Here is a 19,511-nt window from a genome sequence, read left to right on the forward strand (position 1 = left end):
CATCCTAACACAGATGTGGATTCTGCAGATAGGCAGAGACACAGAATGGTTAAGCAAGAAAAGGCCCACTTTCTAAAATCAAAAAACTAATGTCACCAAAAGATGTATTTTAAAACTGCAAGTTCAGAGACCCCAAACTCCAAACCTCATTCAGCTACCAATTGGAAATTACACGTAAAAGATATTTCAAGGCACTCCTCATGTTACCCTATGGGAGAGATAGTCCTTGCAATAGTGAAAAACGAAATTAGCAGTATTTCCCTATTGGGACATGTAAAACACACCAGCACATGACGTACCTTTTAAATACACTGCACCCTGCCCGTGGGGTTAACATGGGCCTACCTTAGGGGTTACTTACATGTAACAAAGGGTAAGGCTTGAGCCTGGCAAGTGGGTGCACTTGACAGGTAGAAATGGCAGTTCACAACTACACACACACACACTGCAGTGGCAGGTGTGAGAAAGGCCCACTACTAGTATTTGATTTAGAGGCCCTGGGTACACCTGGTGCACTTTACTAGGGATTTATGAGTAAATCAAATATGCCAATCATGGATAAACCAATCACCTCCACAATTTAGACAGAGAGCATATTCGCTTTAGCACTGGTTTGCAGTTGTAAGGTGCCCTGAGTCTGAAAACCAACACAAACAGGTCAGAAAAAATAGGAGGCAGAAGGAAATAAATTTGGGGAAAACCCTGCAAAAATGGCCAGTTCCAACAAGCTCCAACAGTTTAACATTGGCAAAGAAAAGATCCATATAGCAGTCTGTAATATAATGATTATCTCATGGCAGGTGCTACTAGCTTTGACATGCTATGAATGACATGGGGCTCTGTGTGGTTCACTGGTCACCAAATTTTACCTAGCTGTTGCCACATTGCGCCGATGCGGTGAATGCAAGGTACTTTTAAAAAAAAAATTATTTTATTTTCCCTGCTCATCCTCTGCCGCTTTTACCTTCACTGGCCGTCACTGATTGCCACGGCCTGTCGCAATGGTGCATGCTGAGGCAACTTGCACAAACTTTATCTCCCTAGCTTCCTCTTCTGCCTAAATCAGGCCTGTGATCGGGTGTCTCTGATGGAAGGATGCCCAGACCTTTCACTTCTGTGGTACAGGATGGAAGCCTAACCTCAATGTCACATTGTTAAAGGAAGAGGACTCATAGCTAATAACACCCTGCAAGGCTAGCACATTTACCTGGGGCCAACTCTTCTGTTGAGCTCTGATCAGCAGACCTCAGCCTTGAGGTCCTGCATCTGATGAGACAAAGACAAAACTCGAGGATTTAAGAATTGGGTCCACTTTTACGACTCTACACATGGTATTACGGGTGTGGACGAATGGAGCAGAGAATAATTTCTTGTTCTTTCCTGTCAGAGTTTTCTTTTCGATTTTAGAGTTTGGCACTGCGTTGTCTGCATGGTGAGGTGGACATACCTCCATTAAGTAAGGAATGGGATGAGAAAGGGGGAGAAGAGGTAGTGAGGTTCTAGAGCAGTAATGTCTGACAGTCGTAAGAGGAAAGGAAAGGGGAAGAAAGGACACCTGATCGCTTCTCTAGAAAATCAAGCAATCTCACCAGGTGTTACATAAATATTCTTCTGCAGATCTCTCGACCTCACACAATGTTGGCCTACTCGGGCTATAGCCGCATGACACACAAAGACTTTATTATTATTATGTTTCTTATATAGTGCCGTAATCGACCCCCAAAGGTGTATCTCCACGCTTGCCTTGGGAACCTGTCCTGGTTTTTCCCTGTGAGATAGCCCCTACAGGGCATCCCCAAGGTGAAAGCCAGGCATCCCGCCGCGGGGGGCCGTTGTGGAGATTAAGCAAGCTTAATGCCCAGAGTTGCAGAGTGTGAACCCATGATTAGGTCAGGCACCGACTTAATTCTCGAGTCCATGGACATTTGAGCTCAAGACCCTGCCGCATCGGGAATTGAACCCTGGTCCCGGGTCTGACCTCTGCTTCAGGGTATGCCTGCTCTAACCAGTAAGCCACACTTCTCCACAGACTTAGACTTGCTCAAAAGATTCTAAAAAGGTTTTTTTTCCGCCCAGGGGCAACTGCTGTGACAGATTGGTTTGATTTATCCCCTGATTCCACCCCATCTTGTCTTCTGTCGTGCGGTCACACAGCCACTCATGGAGCCGGCTGTCTGCTACAAAGAGCGTCCATTTAGCGCAGTGTATTGTGCTTTATCTAGAGAGCATTTATAATTTAACTACCTGTCACAGAATGTGTCTGAAATTTGCTTTCAGTATCAGCAATGATTAATTTAGGGGCCCAACCCCCTCACACGCCTTAGCAGCTGAATGCACTATCCTGTGACGCATTGTGGTTTTACAGGAGCACGAATGCACGCGTGCACACACAGGGTCCGACTTGGGGTGGGGGCGCCCTGTTTGAAATATGTCATGGCTTGAAAACCACCTGCTGCTGTGGTCCTTGTTTCCAGTAATTTTCAGACATCCATAAAAATGTCGAGATAACTCCAGTGAGTAATGTTCTTCCTGGAGAGAGAAATGTTGTCTAGTGAAAGTTTCACTACTCATAAGGTAGCTCAGAGGGCTACTGTGGCTGCTGCTAAGAACCTGTGCCACGCAGATCACAAAGTGCAGATAATGTTAATAGGTCAATGGGTTACTGCTTTCATCAGAGAAGTCTTTTTGTTACTTGCAGTTTATAAGGTAAAATCCTAATATAGATAAATGAGGTATTAACTGTTATCAAAGAGCTGCATGCAAACTGCAAGGTGTATATTAGACCTACATGTTTTTTGCCTGGTCTTTCCTTAACCTAATCTTGCAAGAGGGTTCATTCATATGGGTAGAAATCATTATTATTATTAAAGAGAATCCCTAACAATTATTAGAACATTGGAATGATGGGAGCGCCATTGAAAACAATGGAGTGCTCTGGGCTTTTAATGGCTGGTATAAGGCCAGAGCTCCAACATTCCAATGGTTCTTTGTTCACAGCTCTGGCTGTCAACAAAGGCTTCAGGGAACCTGAGGGGATTCCAATCCCTCCACGCTCCCAAAAGGCTTTGTTTTTTTTGTTAGAACATTCTGCCCTCTAGTGGCAGAATGTTCTAATAGCCTTATAGCTCTTCGTAGATGGGCTATACCGCTATTAAAGTCCCTCTCCCTTGTTAAAGGCCCTCGCCTTCGGCTCGGGGCCTTTAACGCTGAAGAGGGCCTTTAATAGCTGGTATAGCCCTCTACGGCGGGCTATAAGGCTATAGTGTTATGCTTTAAATTCTGAATTTGTGCTTTTCCAGACCAAGGACTCTTAAACTATACTGCCTACCAGTATGAATGACATGTGACTCTTACATCTTGTAATCCTCTGTCTTATGTAACTTTTTCTATACACTGATTTACACGTGTGATTGTCTCTATTAAATGTGTGCATGATGTATCCTGCTCTGACACCTCACACTGGGATGAGTGGCACTATACAACGAAATGAATCTGAGAGACTGGTTATGGAGACTTGAGAGGCACTGTTAAATGGTGGTAGTGAGGGAATCTTTGGCAGCGGTGGTCGTTGGGGGATGCCAGCAAACATTGTTGCACAGGGCGCCAACAGTGCTAAAGCCGTCCCTGTGCACACACACAGTATTCCCAATATGAAAATTTTGTTGAACCCCTTTCTATCCTGTTACAGCAATTTTATTTCAAAAATACATAAATGCGCACAAGATTTGATGTACCGCTTGAGGTAAGAAATTGTGAAAATGCTTAAATACCGCAGCATCAAAAGAAAAGTAATTGTCTTATGAATTTGACAGTTTTGTGTAAACATCCAAGTGACATTAAATCTGCCTTTATTTCACAGACCCCACAAATTTTATGCTGAATATAATAGAGAACAGTACGTTTGTAACTTTTACGTGGGATATTGGAGATGACGCTGAAAACTGTACTTTGAGCTACAAATACACGTGCACTACTGAAGGTAGGAGTAATCCTTCCTTAATGGTTTTAAGCATCCAACTTCTTTTCTCGATTGAGCATTTGAGAAAGTTTTTCTTCACTTGTTGTGCTTTTATGTAACATCTGTCTGGCCTCTCTGACATGGCCATTCTGTTTGTCTGCCCTTGGCCCTACCTCCCTACCAGGCCTTTGAGCAGTGTTTTTATGCCTTTGTAGCTTCCTATATTCCAGACTCGTGAATTATAGTTTGTCTTATTTTGTCTCTTTCTTTCAGTCTAATCATTTTCTTTCATTCTCTTTCATCCTTTCTCGCTTCCTCCTCTCATCTATTTATCTCTCAGCATCCATCCAAGGCACATTTTGTTATTTGTAGGCCCCTTTTCTGAGCATCGTTTAATGTATTACCCATTGTCAGCTAACTCAAGTGCTGTTGGTGTCAACCTATAATGACTTGTATGTTATGCTATCAGAACCGGACACACAGTAACAGACACGCGTGTATGCTGCCTGGCTACCCACATCAGAATGGCACCAAACCAGAGCTTGAATAAACACGGATGAAGACATTTCTGTCTGAACTTAGATCTACATTTTTTGTCTTAGATATAGATAGATATGTAGAGAGGTGATCTAGTGAGACAAGTATTCAGATGAGCAAAGTAGAGAGGGATAAGGTCAGGGCCGGACTGGCCATTGCGGGCACCGGGCAATCCCCCGGTGGGCCGCAAGGTTGGGGGCCGGTTTTGGGCACTGGCAAAGAGCTTGGGGGGCTGGCCGAGCACTTTGCCAGGGCCGGTTTTGGTTCCCAGTCCGGCCCTGGATAAGGTAGAGGGCGAGGGCACCTTGAGAAGAAGTACAGGAAGACATGCCAGGTATTGAGAGTAGTGCTGCAGAGAGTAGGATAGAGAGAGTGGGGAGAAGGGGAGAATGAGAGGGGCGTAGGGTGAAAATAGGTAAAGCAAATGGATAAATAAGAGAGGTGATGTAGAGAACAAGGTGAGGTTTATAAAGTAGTGAAGAAAGAGAGAGGTAAGGTAGCGAAAGTGATGAAGACTGCGGGATGGCGTTGAGAGGTGAACACGGAAAGAGAGGTAGAAGCAGAGGGGTGACATAGATGAAAAGATAAAATAAAGGTAGGGCAGTGCAGATGTAAACATGTGAGGTAGGTGGACAAATAGAGTTATGTTGAACTTGGCCCTTCTGGCAGGTTCACCCTTAATCTTTTTGCTTTTAATATATGATCTGTGTTGATGATTTCTGGTCTGTGCGCACTTTTTCCCTGTGTCCCAGAGTAAAGTGCGTGCATGTAGTTAGGCTGGCCTGCTCTCCCATAGGAATGCATGGGGAATGTCTGTGTCCCTGGTAGTTCCTGATGCGTGGGAGTGCAGACTCGAATTTGGTATGTGCGAACTCGTGAGAATTAATGCTTCGCAATGATGTATGTGGCATGAGTGTGTCTTGTGTAGAAATGCCACTTCTAGGACTTGGCATATTAGTGTAAAATATGCCTGGCGTGTGATTGGCTGGAGCTGGCTGGTGAGCCTGGCTCCAGGAAAGCTGGATGGGTCTGCCCGGTGGTGAGTGTGAGATTAGCATGTTGATGGCTGGGGAGGAGTGCACCTGGTCCCTGATGGGGCTGGGCTTTCCTCACACAATGCTGGCTCCGCCCCCTATGGTGCGACTGATGACCTTAGCCTTCCCAGTGAATGAAATGGGTGATTGAGCTATCAAGGGTACTTCAAAACCAGCTGCAACTGGTTTCTCCCCCACCCTGCACCATGAGACAAAGGGTTTTACAGTATAAGAAGGGGCTGTGTCCCCATACAATTTGTTCTGCCTTTGGATCCTATCTGAGGGGGCTGCTGCTGTTGCTGGGGCCAGGAGGACCGCCACTTGGAGTGTCTCCCTGCCTGGAGACCCAGTGAGCTGGCTCTGGCCCAGCCTTGCCCCCCCTGCCTGCCTCCAGACCTTGCTGGAGCTTTGCTTTTGTCCCTAGCGTTTTAGAGCGCTGTATTTCCCCTCTAGCTCTGGGAGTGCTTGACTTTGCCACTTGGGAGTGCTCTGATTGTCCAGCCGGTGCCCACCCGGGACTGCGGTGCTCGTTATTTTTACGATCGAGTGCCCACCTCGATTTATTGTTTGCATAGAAGAGCCGGTGCCCACCCGGCATTGCCCCCGAGGGATTGTGAATAGAGACTTCACCGTCGCAGCCCAGGAGACCCTGCCGGGCCGCTGCGCTGCCTATAGCGACCCGGAAGTCCCGCCTTCATACCCCCAGGGCTGCGCTGCCATTGGCGGCCCGAAGCGGAAGTCAGGCAGATTGCAGCGTGACGGGGCCAGGCCGGAGATGCAGGAAGCCGCCGGCCGTGTCCTCAAGGCTCCCCGGGTGAAGAGGAGCCCCGCGCTGCCAGAGAGGTGAGCCAGCAGTGTTCCTGCCTCCAGCGAAGTCCGGAGCAACTGAGCCGGTGAGTGCGGGTGGGCCCTTTTGGTTCTCCAGGGCGGCTCCATTGTTCTTAGAGCCCGAGAGGCTCAGCGGCGGCACACTTCGTGTCCGAGCCCCGAGAGGCTCCAGGCATTCCATATTTGTTTAAGAGCCGGTCGAGGCTCTTGGGGCATTTATATCGATTTCTTAGTCCCCCGTGAGGGACTCCAACGATGCCCGCATATTGTATTGAGAGCCCGAGAGGCTCTGGGGGCATTTCCTTGATTTACGAGCCTAGAGAGGCTCGAGTGCCGGTTCATTGTTCTGTGAGCCCTGAGAGAGGCTCATCGCCCAGCCATATTGATTTATGAGCCCCAGAAAGGCTCTTGGGGGGCAGTAGTTGGTTAGAGCCCCGTGGCTCCCATGCTGTGTTGCCCTCACCTGTGTTCTTGAGCCCACAAGGCTCCAACGTTGGCCATCTGTGATTTACAACTGTCCAGCACTTAGTGGACAGTTGCTACGTTTAGGCTTTGTGTTCTGTGCTGCCTGCGCAGCGTCTCTGACATTTGGACTCAGGGCATTTCAGCCCTTGCGAGGCCAGTTGGCCTGAGGGACAGTTCTAGTGTTGTGCTATGTGCACCCTGCGCATTGTGATTTACTTGCTTTTTTGATTCCTGCGCAAATGTTCGACCTGCACCTCTGAATGTGTGTTAATGCCTCATGTGCAATGTGTTTTATGTTTTATACCCTTTGCTAAGAGTGACCTGCTTAGAGGATTGTTGATGTCCCATTACCTTTGCTAAAAGTGACCTGCTTAGGTGCTTGTTTATGTTTTATCCCCTTTGCTAAAAGTGGCCTGCTTAGAGGATTGTTTATGTTTTATTACCTTTGCTAAATGTGACCTGCTTAGGTGATTGTTTAGGTTTCCTTCCCTTTGCTAAAAGTGACCTGTTTAGGTGATGGTTTTCCTTCTATAGGTCCTGATGATAAGATCCTAGTTCCCTGCGTGATTTTCCTACAGTGTTTAGGGTTGATTACTGGTTGTGTGCTACATTTACTATTTTGGTGCTACAGTCATTATATGTTTATGTGCTAAGTGTTATACCTACAAGTATTATTTCTAAAAAGTGCCTACCCCTGACAGTGGTCCAGGTGGCCCTGTCCTGTACATAATCCCTTGTAAATTCTGCCTGTGCCTGTTGGCACATTGTAAAGTGTGTGTGTTATCTAATGTGTTTTTACTATAATACAAAGGCTATTTTTTATATAACCTTGTGTGGAGTTTCCTTTGTGGTGGGCCTTGGGTGTTGTTGCTGGGTGCGCGCGCAAACGCTTTATGCATCGCCTCTGAGATTAGCCTTGCTGCTCGCGTCACGTTACCTAGAGGGTGAGCAGGGGTTATCTTGGTGTGTAACTCCCTTGCCCTGACCTTAGACATGGTGATCTCTGACTGACTTTGGCGTGAGCCTTGGCCAGCCGGGGTCCCGGGTCTAACAAGTTAAAATAGAGAACCTTTAATCTTTTGTCCTGATGGAGGTGTACATCCATATGTATTGTGATAGCCACCCGCACAGGCTTAATATGTTGTTTAAGATGCAGGTCTCCACCATCATCTTCATATGGCCGTCCAATGTGGTACTTACATGTGATTTTGCTGCCGATGTTTTTCCTTTCTGTAGTTTTGATTGATTTATTCAATATCAATAAAAACGTTATTATCAATAAAAAAGTGAGAATGAGGTGCAAAGACAGATCAGAGGGGTAATGATAAAGAAGGCCTTTGAAACAGAGGTAACGAGACAGAAGGAAGATAGGATGTAGAGGGCGGTAGTAGAAAGAGAGAGGAGAGGTTGAGTAGTGAGTGGTGAGGGACCCAACAAATGGTCAGATACATTGAGAGGTCAGGAGGGAACGCCAGAAAGGGAGGGGTAGAGTAGAGAGAGCGATGAGGCAGTGTCAGAGATTTAAGGTAAAAAATAAGGTACAGCAGGAAACAGGCTGGTTAGTGGTGAGAAAGAAACTTGCGAAAGAGGCAGAGAAAAGTGAGGCATAGGAAAGTAAAGAGAAGTGAGGTAAACAGAAAATGATGGTGGGCAAGAGCAGACGGAAGAGAGATGCAGGGAGGTCGGATGGAAACAGATTAAGGCGCAGAGAGAGGAGTGAGACATAGAAAGAGAGTTGAAGTAGAAGTGGTAGAGAGAAAGAGGTAGGCACAGAGAGTGATGGAGAGATGGTGAGGTTGGGGGAAAGCGGCAGAGAGAGGCGGGGTGGTGAGGCGCATTGAAACAGCGATGGAGAAGCCAGAGGTGCGGTAGAGTGAGTTGAGTTAGAGTGAGAAGGGTTAGGTACACAGAGATGTAGAGAGAGAATTGAAAATAGAGGGTCAACTAAAAATGATGAGGTGAAGGGAAAAGAGAGACGCAAAACAGAAAGACTCATTTTGAATGTAATTGCTACTAACTGCACGAGAGTGCGAGAGTTAAGGTGGGGCAGACCAGCCATGTACATTCATCTGTGAAGTGGGCATACGCAACTGTCAAATACAAATAATCAGTTTAATGCACATCATTTTGACAGAGGGGACTTTTCAGTGTCTAGCTTACTTTATATAGGGACTCCTTAGAGGGTGGGGGCCCTGGGCATCTGACTACTTTACTATTACCTGAAACAGATCTGTACCTATCTGTCGGCATGCCAGAAGCTTTTTTGGGGATGGGTTCAAAGATTTGCAGGGTGTCTTTTTTGGTTTTGATCCAAGGAAGAGGTGTGGCACAGCGGCCAGGGTGCCTGACTCCAGACCATGGGTTCACGGTTTCATCGCGGGCGCCAGCGGCAGGTTTGCCCAGCACAGTGTGACTCTGGGCAATAGTCGCTTAATCTTCCTGACGGCCCCAAGCGCTGGGACACCTCTCCGGAGGTAGCTGTAATGCTGGTGTTTCTCTTATTGCATTTCAATTAAGAAGACGTGCACACTGTGGAAAGAGAAAACACAGTGTCTGGCGCCACCTAGTTATGTGACGGCATTAGCTGCATTAAGAACAGGTCAGACATTCTGTTTTATTATTAAAAAACGTGTAACAGGTGAGCAGGGCCTCAACGGTTGTGGGACCAGGGACATTGAACCCTGGCTCCACTGTCCCAGTGAAAGCCCTACCTGTCTGTCTTCCGATCCGCCTGTTTGTCAGCCTTTCTATCTTCTTATCCTCTTCCCCCCTGCTTTTGTTTTTCTTTTCTTTTCCCTCTATCTTACTGTCTCTTGTTTCCTTTTCACGGACGCTGCATCTCACTCTCTTTTTCTCTCTCTTTGTCTTGTTTTCCAGTGCCCCCTTGACCTGCTATTTCACTATATCTCTCTTTCATCCCTAACCTGTGCATTCCTTTCTCATTTACCCTCCCTATCCCACCCTCAAATTTGCACAGCTTTTTATAAACACACTACAGACAAATTGTTTGAGCTGAGCATTCACCTTTAAGAGCTGATTACATCTTAAACCGACCTCTAGCAAGGTCAATGGGTTTCCAACTTTGCATCTGATCAGGTAAGCATTAGCCCAGCTAAGGTCAGAGGCAGTGTTCGTAAGTAATACCCATCATCGGCAGTGTCCTTGTGCACATTACAGATGGCACTCGACCTATCAGAAGTGCCTCAAACCCCGTAAGCCACAGATTCTTCCCTTCGATATGCTCCAGAATGGCTACAGCCAATGATGCTTGTTAGAAATGGGATCCCTGGCTGGCCAGGGCTTGCGCCAAAGGCAGTCAGAGACCACCACTCCTAAGTCAGGGCAAGGGAGTTACACGCCAAGATAACCCCTGCTCACCCTCTAGGTAACGTGGCGCGAGCAGCAAGGCTAAACTTGGAGGCGATATGAGTTAAGTATTTGCGCACGCACCCCAGCAACAACACCTAAGGCCCACCACAAAGGAAACTCCACACAAGGTTATATAAAAAATAGCCTTTGTATTACAATAAACATACATTAGATAAAACACACACTTTACATTGTGCAAGGGGCACGGGCAGAATTTACAGGGGATATTTACAAGACAGGGCCACCTGGACCACTGTCAGGAATCAGCACTTTTAGAAGTAACGCTTTTAGAAATAGCACTTAGAACATAGAATAATATTCACTTTAGCATCGAATAGAACATAAAGCACACAACCAGTAATCACTGGTAAATAGGACCTCACTAGCACCACCTGTACTAGGAGAAAAACCACCTAAGTATCACAATACCTGTAGGGGTATAAGCACATAACACATGATGCATAACATACATTCAGAGGTGTAGGGGAAAGCACATGACGCCTAAACACATTCAGAGGTGCAGATAACACATGATGCAAAACACATTCAGCGGTGTAAAACAAGAACAATTGCGCAAAACTCACATTAGTCACCACATGTGACTGTCCCGAGGCTCTCTGGCCTTGTTGGGGCTAGGACGCCCTGTGTCCCAGTGTCAGCCGGCCTAAACATGGCAGCTGCCCACGAAGTGCTGGGCAGCGTGTGAGACCAGGCTGGGCCAACGTGGGAGCCTCGCAGGCTCAAGAACAGTGGTGGGGCGAACACGATGTGGGAGCCTCACAGGCTCTGCAGAAACAAAATGTCCCCCTGAGCCTCTCTGGGCTCGTAAAACAACAATGTGGGACTCAAGAGCCTCTCTGGGTTCTTCAAAACAACTTTGGCGCCTGGAGCCTCTCTCCGGGCCCTAAGAAATGAATGTGGCCCTCCAGAGCCTCACTGGGCTCTAAACAAACACTGTGGGCTGCCACTGAGCCTCTCTGGGCTCGAATTATACCAATTTGCGCCCAAGCCTCGCAGGCTCTAAAGAACAATGCATCAAAAAAACAAATGCCAATGCTGCCAGTATAACACAATTTCACTAACTTGGCGTCTCACAATCGATTTGAACACAAAGTGAGGGGATCAGTGTCTCTTGAATAAATCTACAATTTTATTTCATTGATAAGTTATTTTCTTTTTTTCTTTGATTATTCATTCTCTTTTCAATTAGAAAAACATTTATGACAACCAAACATTATAACACATTAATGTACATTTCAAACACTCCCCACCCTCTCAGACATTGTGAATCACAACCACTCACAGTCAATCACTCTCACACACTTTCTAGAACACAGAAATCTTCCTTGCACTTAGATACAGTTCAGTATAAATACAATATGGTGCCATAGACAATTGTTCAAATCATTTATAAGTTCTTTTGTCAACACTGAGAAACTGTTTTCTATTTCTTATGGCATCCTACAAGACAAGGTCTACGCGTTTCGAACTCCTCCTATTTGTAGAGTTCTCATCAGGACCACACTTTCACATAGTGTGTCTTAATCAATGAGATGAAATCTCCTTTGTAACCGGCGTTGAACCACCAGTGTGTAGTTTGTTGTGACGCCTCTCTTGATGTATTCTGTTGTTGGTAGAGGATAACGAAAAAATCAATACCTCCTATTCGAGGGGTCTGTCATACGAGCCGGATTTTTTCGCGGTCCGTTACTCAGGACTTCAAGTATCCATTTTCCGGCTCGAGGGGGTTCTGGCGTTCTTCCGTGTTGGCGCCCCCCATCTGGGGGCTTGAGATCACTAGAAGGACCCTGGAGCCTCTCAGGGCTCTCCCACGAGGGCAGCACTCACGTTGGATACCCACAATGCCCCCAGGTAGGTTCCTGCAACCAGGATAGCACAGGGGGGAGGGGCGGGCACCGGCAATGTGCCCCGATGCCCTCCTCCCTTCGTCTGTACCTACGGAGTCCCCCCAGGCCCGGCTCCACTTACCGGGTGACTTCTTCCTGGAGTGCTGGACTCTTCTCCCACACCACGCGGGGAGCCTAGCTGACGGTCACACGCAGGAGCACGGGGTCGGCTCCCGCTGCTTCCTGCTTCCGGGGCTGACGTCCTTCTTCCTCCTGGGCAGTACGTGCGGCCGGCGCCCGAGCCGCAATTAGGCCGCCATTTCCCCGACGTCCTCAAGGACGCTCCTTCCGTTGCCGGGCAACCCTCCGGCCAGGCTAACTCTCGATAGGCTGGCGGGACAGCCAATGGCAGCGCGGCCCTGCAGAAGAGCCCCCAGGCTCCGGGTCGCGCTGCTGAGGCAGGCAGGAACTTTTTCTCGCCGCAATCCGGGGTAGCCTCCCGGGAATTCACTAATAAAAGCGAGGTGGCACTCGCTTGGGCGGCAATGTCCCTGGCAGTGTGGGCACCTGCCAGGGGGCTCCCAGATCGGCAAAGAACGGGGCAAATGCCGGGTGGGCACCGGCTCTCACCAATAAAGCGCTCCTAGCGCTAGGACGAAAATAACGTGCTCTCAAGCGCTAGAGGCCCAAACAAAGCACTCCCAGGAGCTAGGGGCCAACAAGCCCAGCAAAAGTCCTTAGGTAGGCGGGGGGGCAAGGCTGGACCCAGAGCCAGCTCACTGGGTCTCCAGGCAGGGAGACACTCCAAGTGGCGGTCCTCTGGCCCAGCAACAGCAGCAGCAGCCCCCTCAGGATCCTGGAAGAGAACACATTCATGGGGACACAGCCCCATTTTTATACAGCTAAATCCTTTGTTTGGAGGTGCAGGGTGGGGGAGAAACCAGTCGCAGCTGGTTTGGGAGTACCCTTGATGTCCCAACCACCCCTTTCACTGGGGAGGCTAGGGTCGTTAGACACACCACAGGGGGGCGGAGCCAGCGTTGTGTGGGGGAAACCCAGCCCATCCAGGACACAGGTACACTCCTCCCACACATCACTCATGCTAATCTCACACTCACCACCGGGCAGACCCATCCAGACTTCCTGGAGCCTGGCATGCCAGCCAGCTCCAGCCAATCACGCTCCAGGCATATTTTACATTAATATGCCAACTCCTAGAAGTGGCATTTGTACACAAGACACACTCATGCCACATACATCATTGCGAAGTATTCACTCCCACGAGTTCGCACATACCAAATTCGAGCATGCACACCTCACGCATCAGGAACTACCAGGGACACAGACATTCCCCATGCATCCCTATGGGAGAGCAGGCCAGCCCTACTACATGCACGCACTTTACTCTGGGAAGTAGTGTGAATAACTCCTAGGCTTAGGAGCGATAGCAGGCTGCCACAGGGCGGGGTGTCATCTCCCTTTTGCAGGAACTCACTCAGGATGTTGTCTCAAATGGCGATCTTCAAAGGTGAAGCCCCCTTTGGTGATCAACAGGCGATCACACTCCTGAGGGGCTGCCCTTTCTTCAGGTAGATTGGATGGCGATGGGGACAGAGAGGGGAGACCAGTGATCAAACCAGTATTTACATATGTGTTAAGCCCACAGGTAGCCACAGATTTAGGGTGGGCTACCAAGATCTTAACATGTGAGGAAGTCCTATTATCTTAAGAGTGGGCAGAATAGTGCATTTTGGGATTGCCAGATGCCACACCTAGCCAGAGAGTCATCAATAAGAAGGAGCGGACTTGGTAGACCACTGGCTAGTGACTGCATCATTGCCCCAATGCACTTTCTGGGAATAAATATGGCACCCCTCACACCCTGAATCTCAGATCACATCAAAACTGGAACAAGTACCAAAGAAGGACTGCCCTGCTGACCCCAGGACTGGGCGCAGAGAGGCTGCACTGAATACTGGACTGCACCTGCTGCACCTTGGGCTAGTGAAGGGAGCACTGTGCCTGTGACTCCCTGGCTCGGGAAGCTGGCCCTCTGGAACCATCACCAGGGTCATCAAAGCTGAAGGAGCTCACCTCAACAAGTCTGTAGCCACTTCAGAAGAATCTCCACTGATTGACGCTGGGTGAACCAAGAGACCTATCCTCAAAAGCCAAGAGTTGCACCTGAGTCAGCCAGTTCCGGGAGCATCATCTGAGTCCAGATTGGTCATCCAAGAGGGACACCACTCTTCACCAAGGGATATCGTTGGGACCGCTGTATACTGAGACTATTAGTCCTGTATTGAAGAGGACTTCTAGGGACCTCGGCCTCTGTGGCGAAAGTGCCCCAACCGACCCATGGACTGAGGAATAATTGCAAAGGCACCCTCATCGACCACACAGCACCCAGAGCATCTTTAAGCATCTTCTATCTCCTGTATCCACAGCATCAGGACTGCTCCATTAAAGTCAATGGCAGTCTTGCTGTAAAGTTTGGACCTGGAGTGGAAAAAGCTTAGGTGGCCAGATAACTGTCCTTATTTTCCTCATTGGCCCCCCAGACCTTCTCCCTGTTGTAGCTGGTCTCCCAAGCTGGGCTGGAGTAGCCAAACTTAACCCTTACAAACTTTTCAAAAGTTAACAAACTCTATGGATACCAATGCTTTTTTGCGGGGAACCTTTACAACGCAACTTTTACAACGCACTACCATTACAACAAAACTTTTACAACGCGACATCCATTACAACGCATTCATTTACAACGCACCCATTACAACGCATGACACTACAACGCACACCACTACAATGCATGCCATTACAACACATAGTACCCTTACACTATCCAACACTTACCCTACTGTTGCACCCCCTGGAGTAAGAATAGTAATTTTTACCCCTACACTATCCAACACTTACCCTACTGTTGCACCCCCTGAAGTTAGAATAGTAATTTTAACCCCTACACTATCCAACACTTACCCTACTGTTGCACCCCCTGGAGTTAGAATAGTAATTTTTACCCCTACACTATCCAATACTTACCTTACATGCAATGTAATGTTATGCGTTCTAATGGTATGCGTTGTAAATGTAGTATGCGTTGTAGTGGAATGCGTAATAAAGGTAATTTCAAAGAATTCGTTGTAATGCATGCGTTGTAATGGTATGCGTTGTAATGGACTTTGCGGTGTAAAGGTAGGCGTTGTAAAAGTATGCGTTGTAACGTCATACATCCCTTTGTTGCGGTTCAATGAAACATTACGTTTCTTTAAAAATCTGTATCTCCTGAAGCCCTCAGTGGATTTGTCTCATCAGGGACTCGAAACATTTATAAAAATATAATCTATCTTTATAAATTGGTGTTGGATTTCTTTCGTGTTGTGTGGCTTTCTTCTTTTGTTGGTTGGTACTGTTAAATGCACTGCTTAAAGTCATAGCTACCCAGGGTTGAGCTTAAGGTTTTGTAATTAGCCTGACTGGACCCAAAACAGTTTTTGCAAGTGGATTACATGGTATGGCTGCACAGCCATACAATATAATATACCCACATCCTCACACCATAGCTGGTAAAGCAAGTGAATCTTTTGACACTGATTTTCACTGACACATTTCTAAAGGTCCACTGAAGGATGGCAGGCTGACACATTTGCATAGAACACTATAGATTTGTATATTGACATGACACATTTATCTAGGCACTTGTTTTTTTTTACAGTTTGCCATACAAGTGTGCGCTAATGTGCCAAAGGTGTCTTTAGACACTGTAAACAACAGTTCAGTGTTGAAGAAACACAATCCTGGCATCATCTTAATATGACTGAAAGATAACTTAGTAGGTACCTCGTGGAAGTTCATTGATGGAGAATCCAGCTACAGTCGGTATAGAGCAAGAATATGTAACCTGCTTTGGACCAGAGATGAATGATAGAGATTGTTTTATGGTGAGATGAGCATGATGTTTAAGAGGATGGGCTCAAACTTTGTGCACCCTTTTAGCTACAATGCCATTCCAGGAGGCTCCAAATCTTGATCCTCATGCAAACACTTACCAGTGCAAATGTTATTTCATCTTATGATATACTAGATTTGTTGCACCCTATCACCTGGGAATTTATCCTGGTGCTGAGCAGGTATGAGGCTAGTCAAACCTAGGGCCTAGTGGGACTTCTCGAAAAGCCAGATCCTGAGCTTCTTGTGGAATTCAAGAAGTGAGGGGGAGGCTCTTATGTGTAGAGGTAGGTCCTTACACACTTTAGGATCAATATAGGAAAAGGCTTGAACCTCTGATATGGTTTTCCAAATGCAAGGGAATTGGGCAAATAGGAGTTTGGACAAGTTGAAGTGTCTGGAAGGTTTGTGAGATCAGAAATGATTGTTGAGGTATGGTGAGACAGTGTTATGGTTATGTAGTGCCCTGAAAGTGTAGGTGAGGAATTTGAATTGTGTTCGCTTGTGCATGTGGAGTCAGTGGAGCTCATTCTGGAGTGGCGTTATGTGAGTGCATTGTGGAGGTTAAGGGTAATTCTGGCTGCTGAGTTCTGAATGATTTGCAGCCTACTGGTGAGTTTTTAGTTGATCCTGGCATAGAGGGTGTGCTTGTAGGCCGGCTTGCTTGTGATGAGGGCGTGCATGACGGATTTCTAGGTGCTGGTTGGAAGCAATGTGACCATTTCCTTCATCATCTTGGGGGTATGGATTCATGAGGTGGTGACTACTTTGACTTTGGCGGACATGTCGAGTTCGCTGTTGATGATGATTCTGATGTGCTTGGCATTGTCAGTTCTAGCTTTATTGGCCACCAGGTGGAGTCCAACAGTGACATGCTCTTCCTGAAGACCATGAGTTTGGTGTTGTCTGTGTCCATTTTCAGACAGTGGCTCTTCATCCAGTTCGGGATTTCAGTCATCCAGGCATTTAATTTGATCCGCATACTGGGTTCTTGTCCCTGAGGGAGAGAATGAGTTGCGCTTGAAAGGATGTTGATATTGTGAGAACAAATGATGCTGGCTAGAGGGATCATGTATGCGTTGAAGAGGGTCAAGCTCAGGGAGGTTCCTTGCAGAACTTTACAGCTTTCAAGAACTTTTGCAATCTACAAAGCTGCTGACCCCGCTTGACCTTCCCCCAAAGCCAACCGTGTCAGCAGAAAGTATCACCGTCACAATACATTGAGGTATTTAAAGTACAGGCGTTATGTCACACTCACCTTCAGAAATATATTCACCGTGCCTTGTATCTCAGTCAACACATGTGGCGGGCTCAGCACTGGGGCTCGTCACTCATCCAGATTACTGCAGACACCAAAGAGGCAGACACTGGGGCTTCGACTCCGCTCTGCCCATGGCCTGCGCCACTACTAGTATACCTCTTCTTGGTACTGACACTCACAGCCACAGCCTTCCCTACACTCCAACAGTGGAGACCAGCTCCTTAACCCCTTCGCTGCGGCGGCTTTTCCGCCGCAGCACTAAGGGGGTGGGGCGGCCGCGCGGCGGTTCTATGCTTGTGATGGAACCGCTCCGTCACGGCTCGCGGGTGAGCTGTGCTTGTGACGGAACGGTTCCGTCATGGCCCGCCCGTTCTTTAGAACGTTAGCGCAGGTGCAAAATTCGCGCCGCACAGGCGCGGCGGCAGGGCCGTAACGGAACCGTTCCGTCACCAGCACAACCCACCCGTGGCTCGTGACGGAAAGGCTCCGTCACGAGCATGGATGAGGTTAAAGATGATATCACATTGAGGGCTGAAGGCACCGTCTCGCACAGCATTTGCAGCCTAGCACCTTTAACCGCATTTACTGCTGTTGGCCGATAATACCAGCCATGAAAGAGAAGGTAAGTGAGCAGAGCCATCGGGACAGTGGACACCAGAGTCAAGTAAGTTCTACTGCCACTGACTGTATCCCGAATGTGTGTGAGGACTATCTGGTATAGCAGTACAGATTTTGGCTTACTTTATGCACAAACAAGGCACAACAATATGCACACTGATGCCATAACTCATGCACACTCGTTGCATATGACCCGTCGGCTCTCACTGCCCGTGAGCTGTCACTGCCTGAGTCCCGTCCTGTGTCAGTCGGATTCCGGCAGTTTGTTAACAGTGTGAATGGCTCTGTTTGTTCAGGGTTTCTGAGGTTTTTTTAGTCTTCACTTCACCCTGCAGAAAACACCATCATCTAGTGGTGGGCGCCGGTAAACTCCGCTCTGTTGGTGGTTGGTGGAGTTTTTTTTCCCAACTGCGCACTGCAGATGGAGCGTGGAGTAGCAAAACTCTGCAAACTCTACCAGTGGAGCAGATTTCACTGCCCACTGCTAGCTGTTAACACTGGTTCTTTGGATAAGATCAGGAGACATTTGATGAGGTGTAGGAAAGTGGATTATTACTAAAGCATTTAAAAACAAAACTATATTAAATACGTAAGTCACAACACACAATAAAAATCCAACACCAACATATAAAAATAGGTTATATGTTTCTGAACATATCGACACCTACATGAGAAAAATCCAATGTTGGGGGACCAAAGTAATGAATTTTTAAATAATAAACACTTTCTAGTGCTACAAAACATATAGCACCAAATTGGGACATCTTTTCACGCTTGACAGGGTCAAAGTCAAAGTTAGAGGCTGTGAATGATGGAGCCCTTGTTGGATATACCTGAGGCCTGATTACGATGTCAGTCGGAAACTAAACCGCCCGACTCCTTACCTGATTTGGGTCCAACCAACTCATGGTTGGTTGTTCCTCCCAACTGATTACGATGCTCCAAAGGACTCCCATTGACTTCAATGGTATCCTGTGTTCCGACCGATAACACAACCCCCTACGGGGAAAATGGATGTCTGCGTAAAACCTTGCACCCTGCTGCAGGCACTCCATGGGGCCTACCACACAGTGCATGGTTTTTACAGGGGGTTCCCTTGGGTACCCTCTCAACCCCAAACTAGAAAACTCAGGATGAAGGGGGGCCTGCTAGGGGCCCCCAAAGTCAGTTTCCAACAGCCTTTTTGTGTCAGATCGACCGAGTTGGAAAGGTTGTAATCGGTCGGTCAGAAACGCTGTCCATTGAGCTGTATGAATCAGCTCCGACTGACTCAGAGTCTCCGAATGCCAGTCAGACCTGATTCGGAATGAGTGAACTGTTCCCCTTCCGACCGCAAGCATTGTAACCATTCGGTCGGAAATGTTTCCGACTGAGTTGGGCGGATGGGCTCCGACATGGTCTAATAGAATCCGACTGTTGGTAGGAGGCTTTCCGACCGACATCGTATTCAGCACCTAAGTGGGTGGCCTTGGTCAAAATTTTACCTTCACACTTTGTTATTTTTCTGGAGCTTTTTCTCTCGACGTTGAGCGAGGCTCCTCTTCAGGCCGCATTCAAGTCAACGTCGTCAGCGTAATTTTTTGTGAGGCCCTGATGAAATCCTGTAAGTCTGGAGTTCTGGAAACTTTCAGTGGGACAAGCATGAA

General features: G+C 47.6%; 1 protein-coding gene across 4 annotated transcripts in view; it reads left to right on the forward strand.

Annotated features, from left to right (window-relative positions):
- PTPRC (protein tyrosine phosphatase receptor type C) overlaps window positions 1–19,511 on the forward strand; it is a 644,370-nt gene that overhangs the window by 298,100 nt on the left and 326,759 nt on the right. For all 4 annotated transcript variants that reach the window (XM_086957682.1, XM_086957664.1, XM_086957674.1 and 1 more), the window contains one exon: window positions 3,860–3,979. In XM_086957682.1, the coding sequence (XP_086813808.1) occupies window positions 3,860–3,979 (120 nt within the window). The remainder of the gene's footprint in view (window positions 1–3,859; window positions 3,980–19,511) is intronic.

This window comes from Lissotriton vulgaris, chromosome 1_1 (genome assembly GCF_964263255.1).
Source record: "Lissotriton vulgaris chromosome 1_1, aLisVul1.2, whole genome shotgun sequence".
In the NCBI taxonomy this organism is placed as follows: Eukaryota; Metazoa; Chordata; class Amphibia; order Caudata; family Salamandridae; genus Lissotriton; species Lissotriton vulgaris.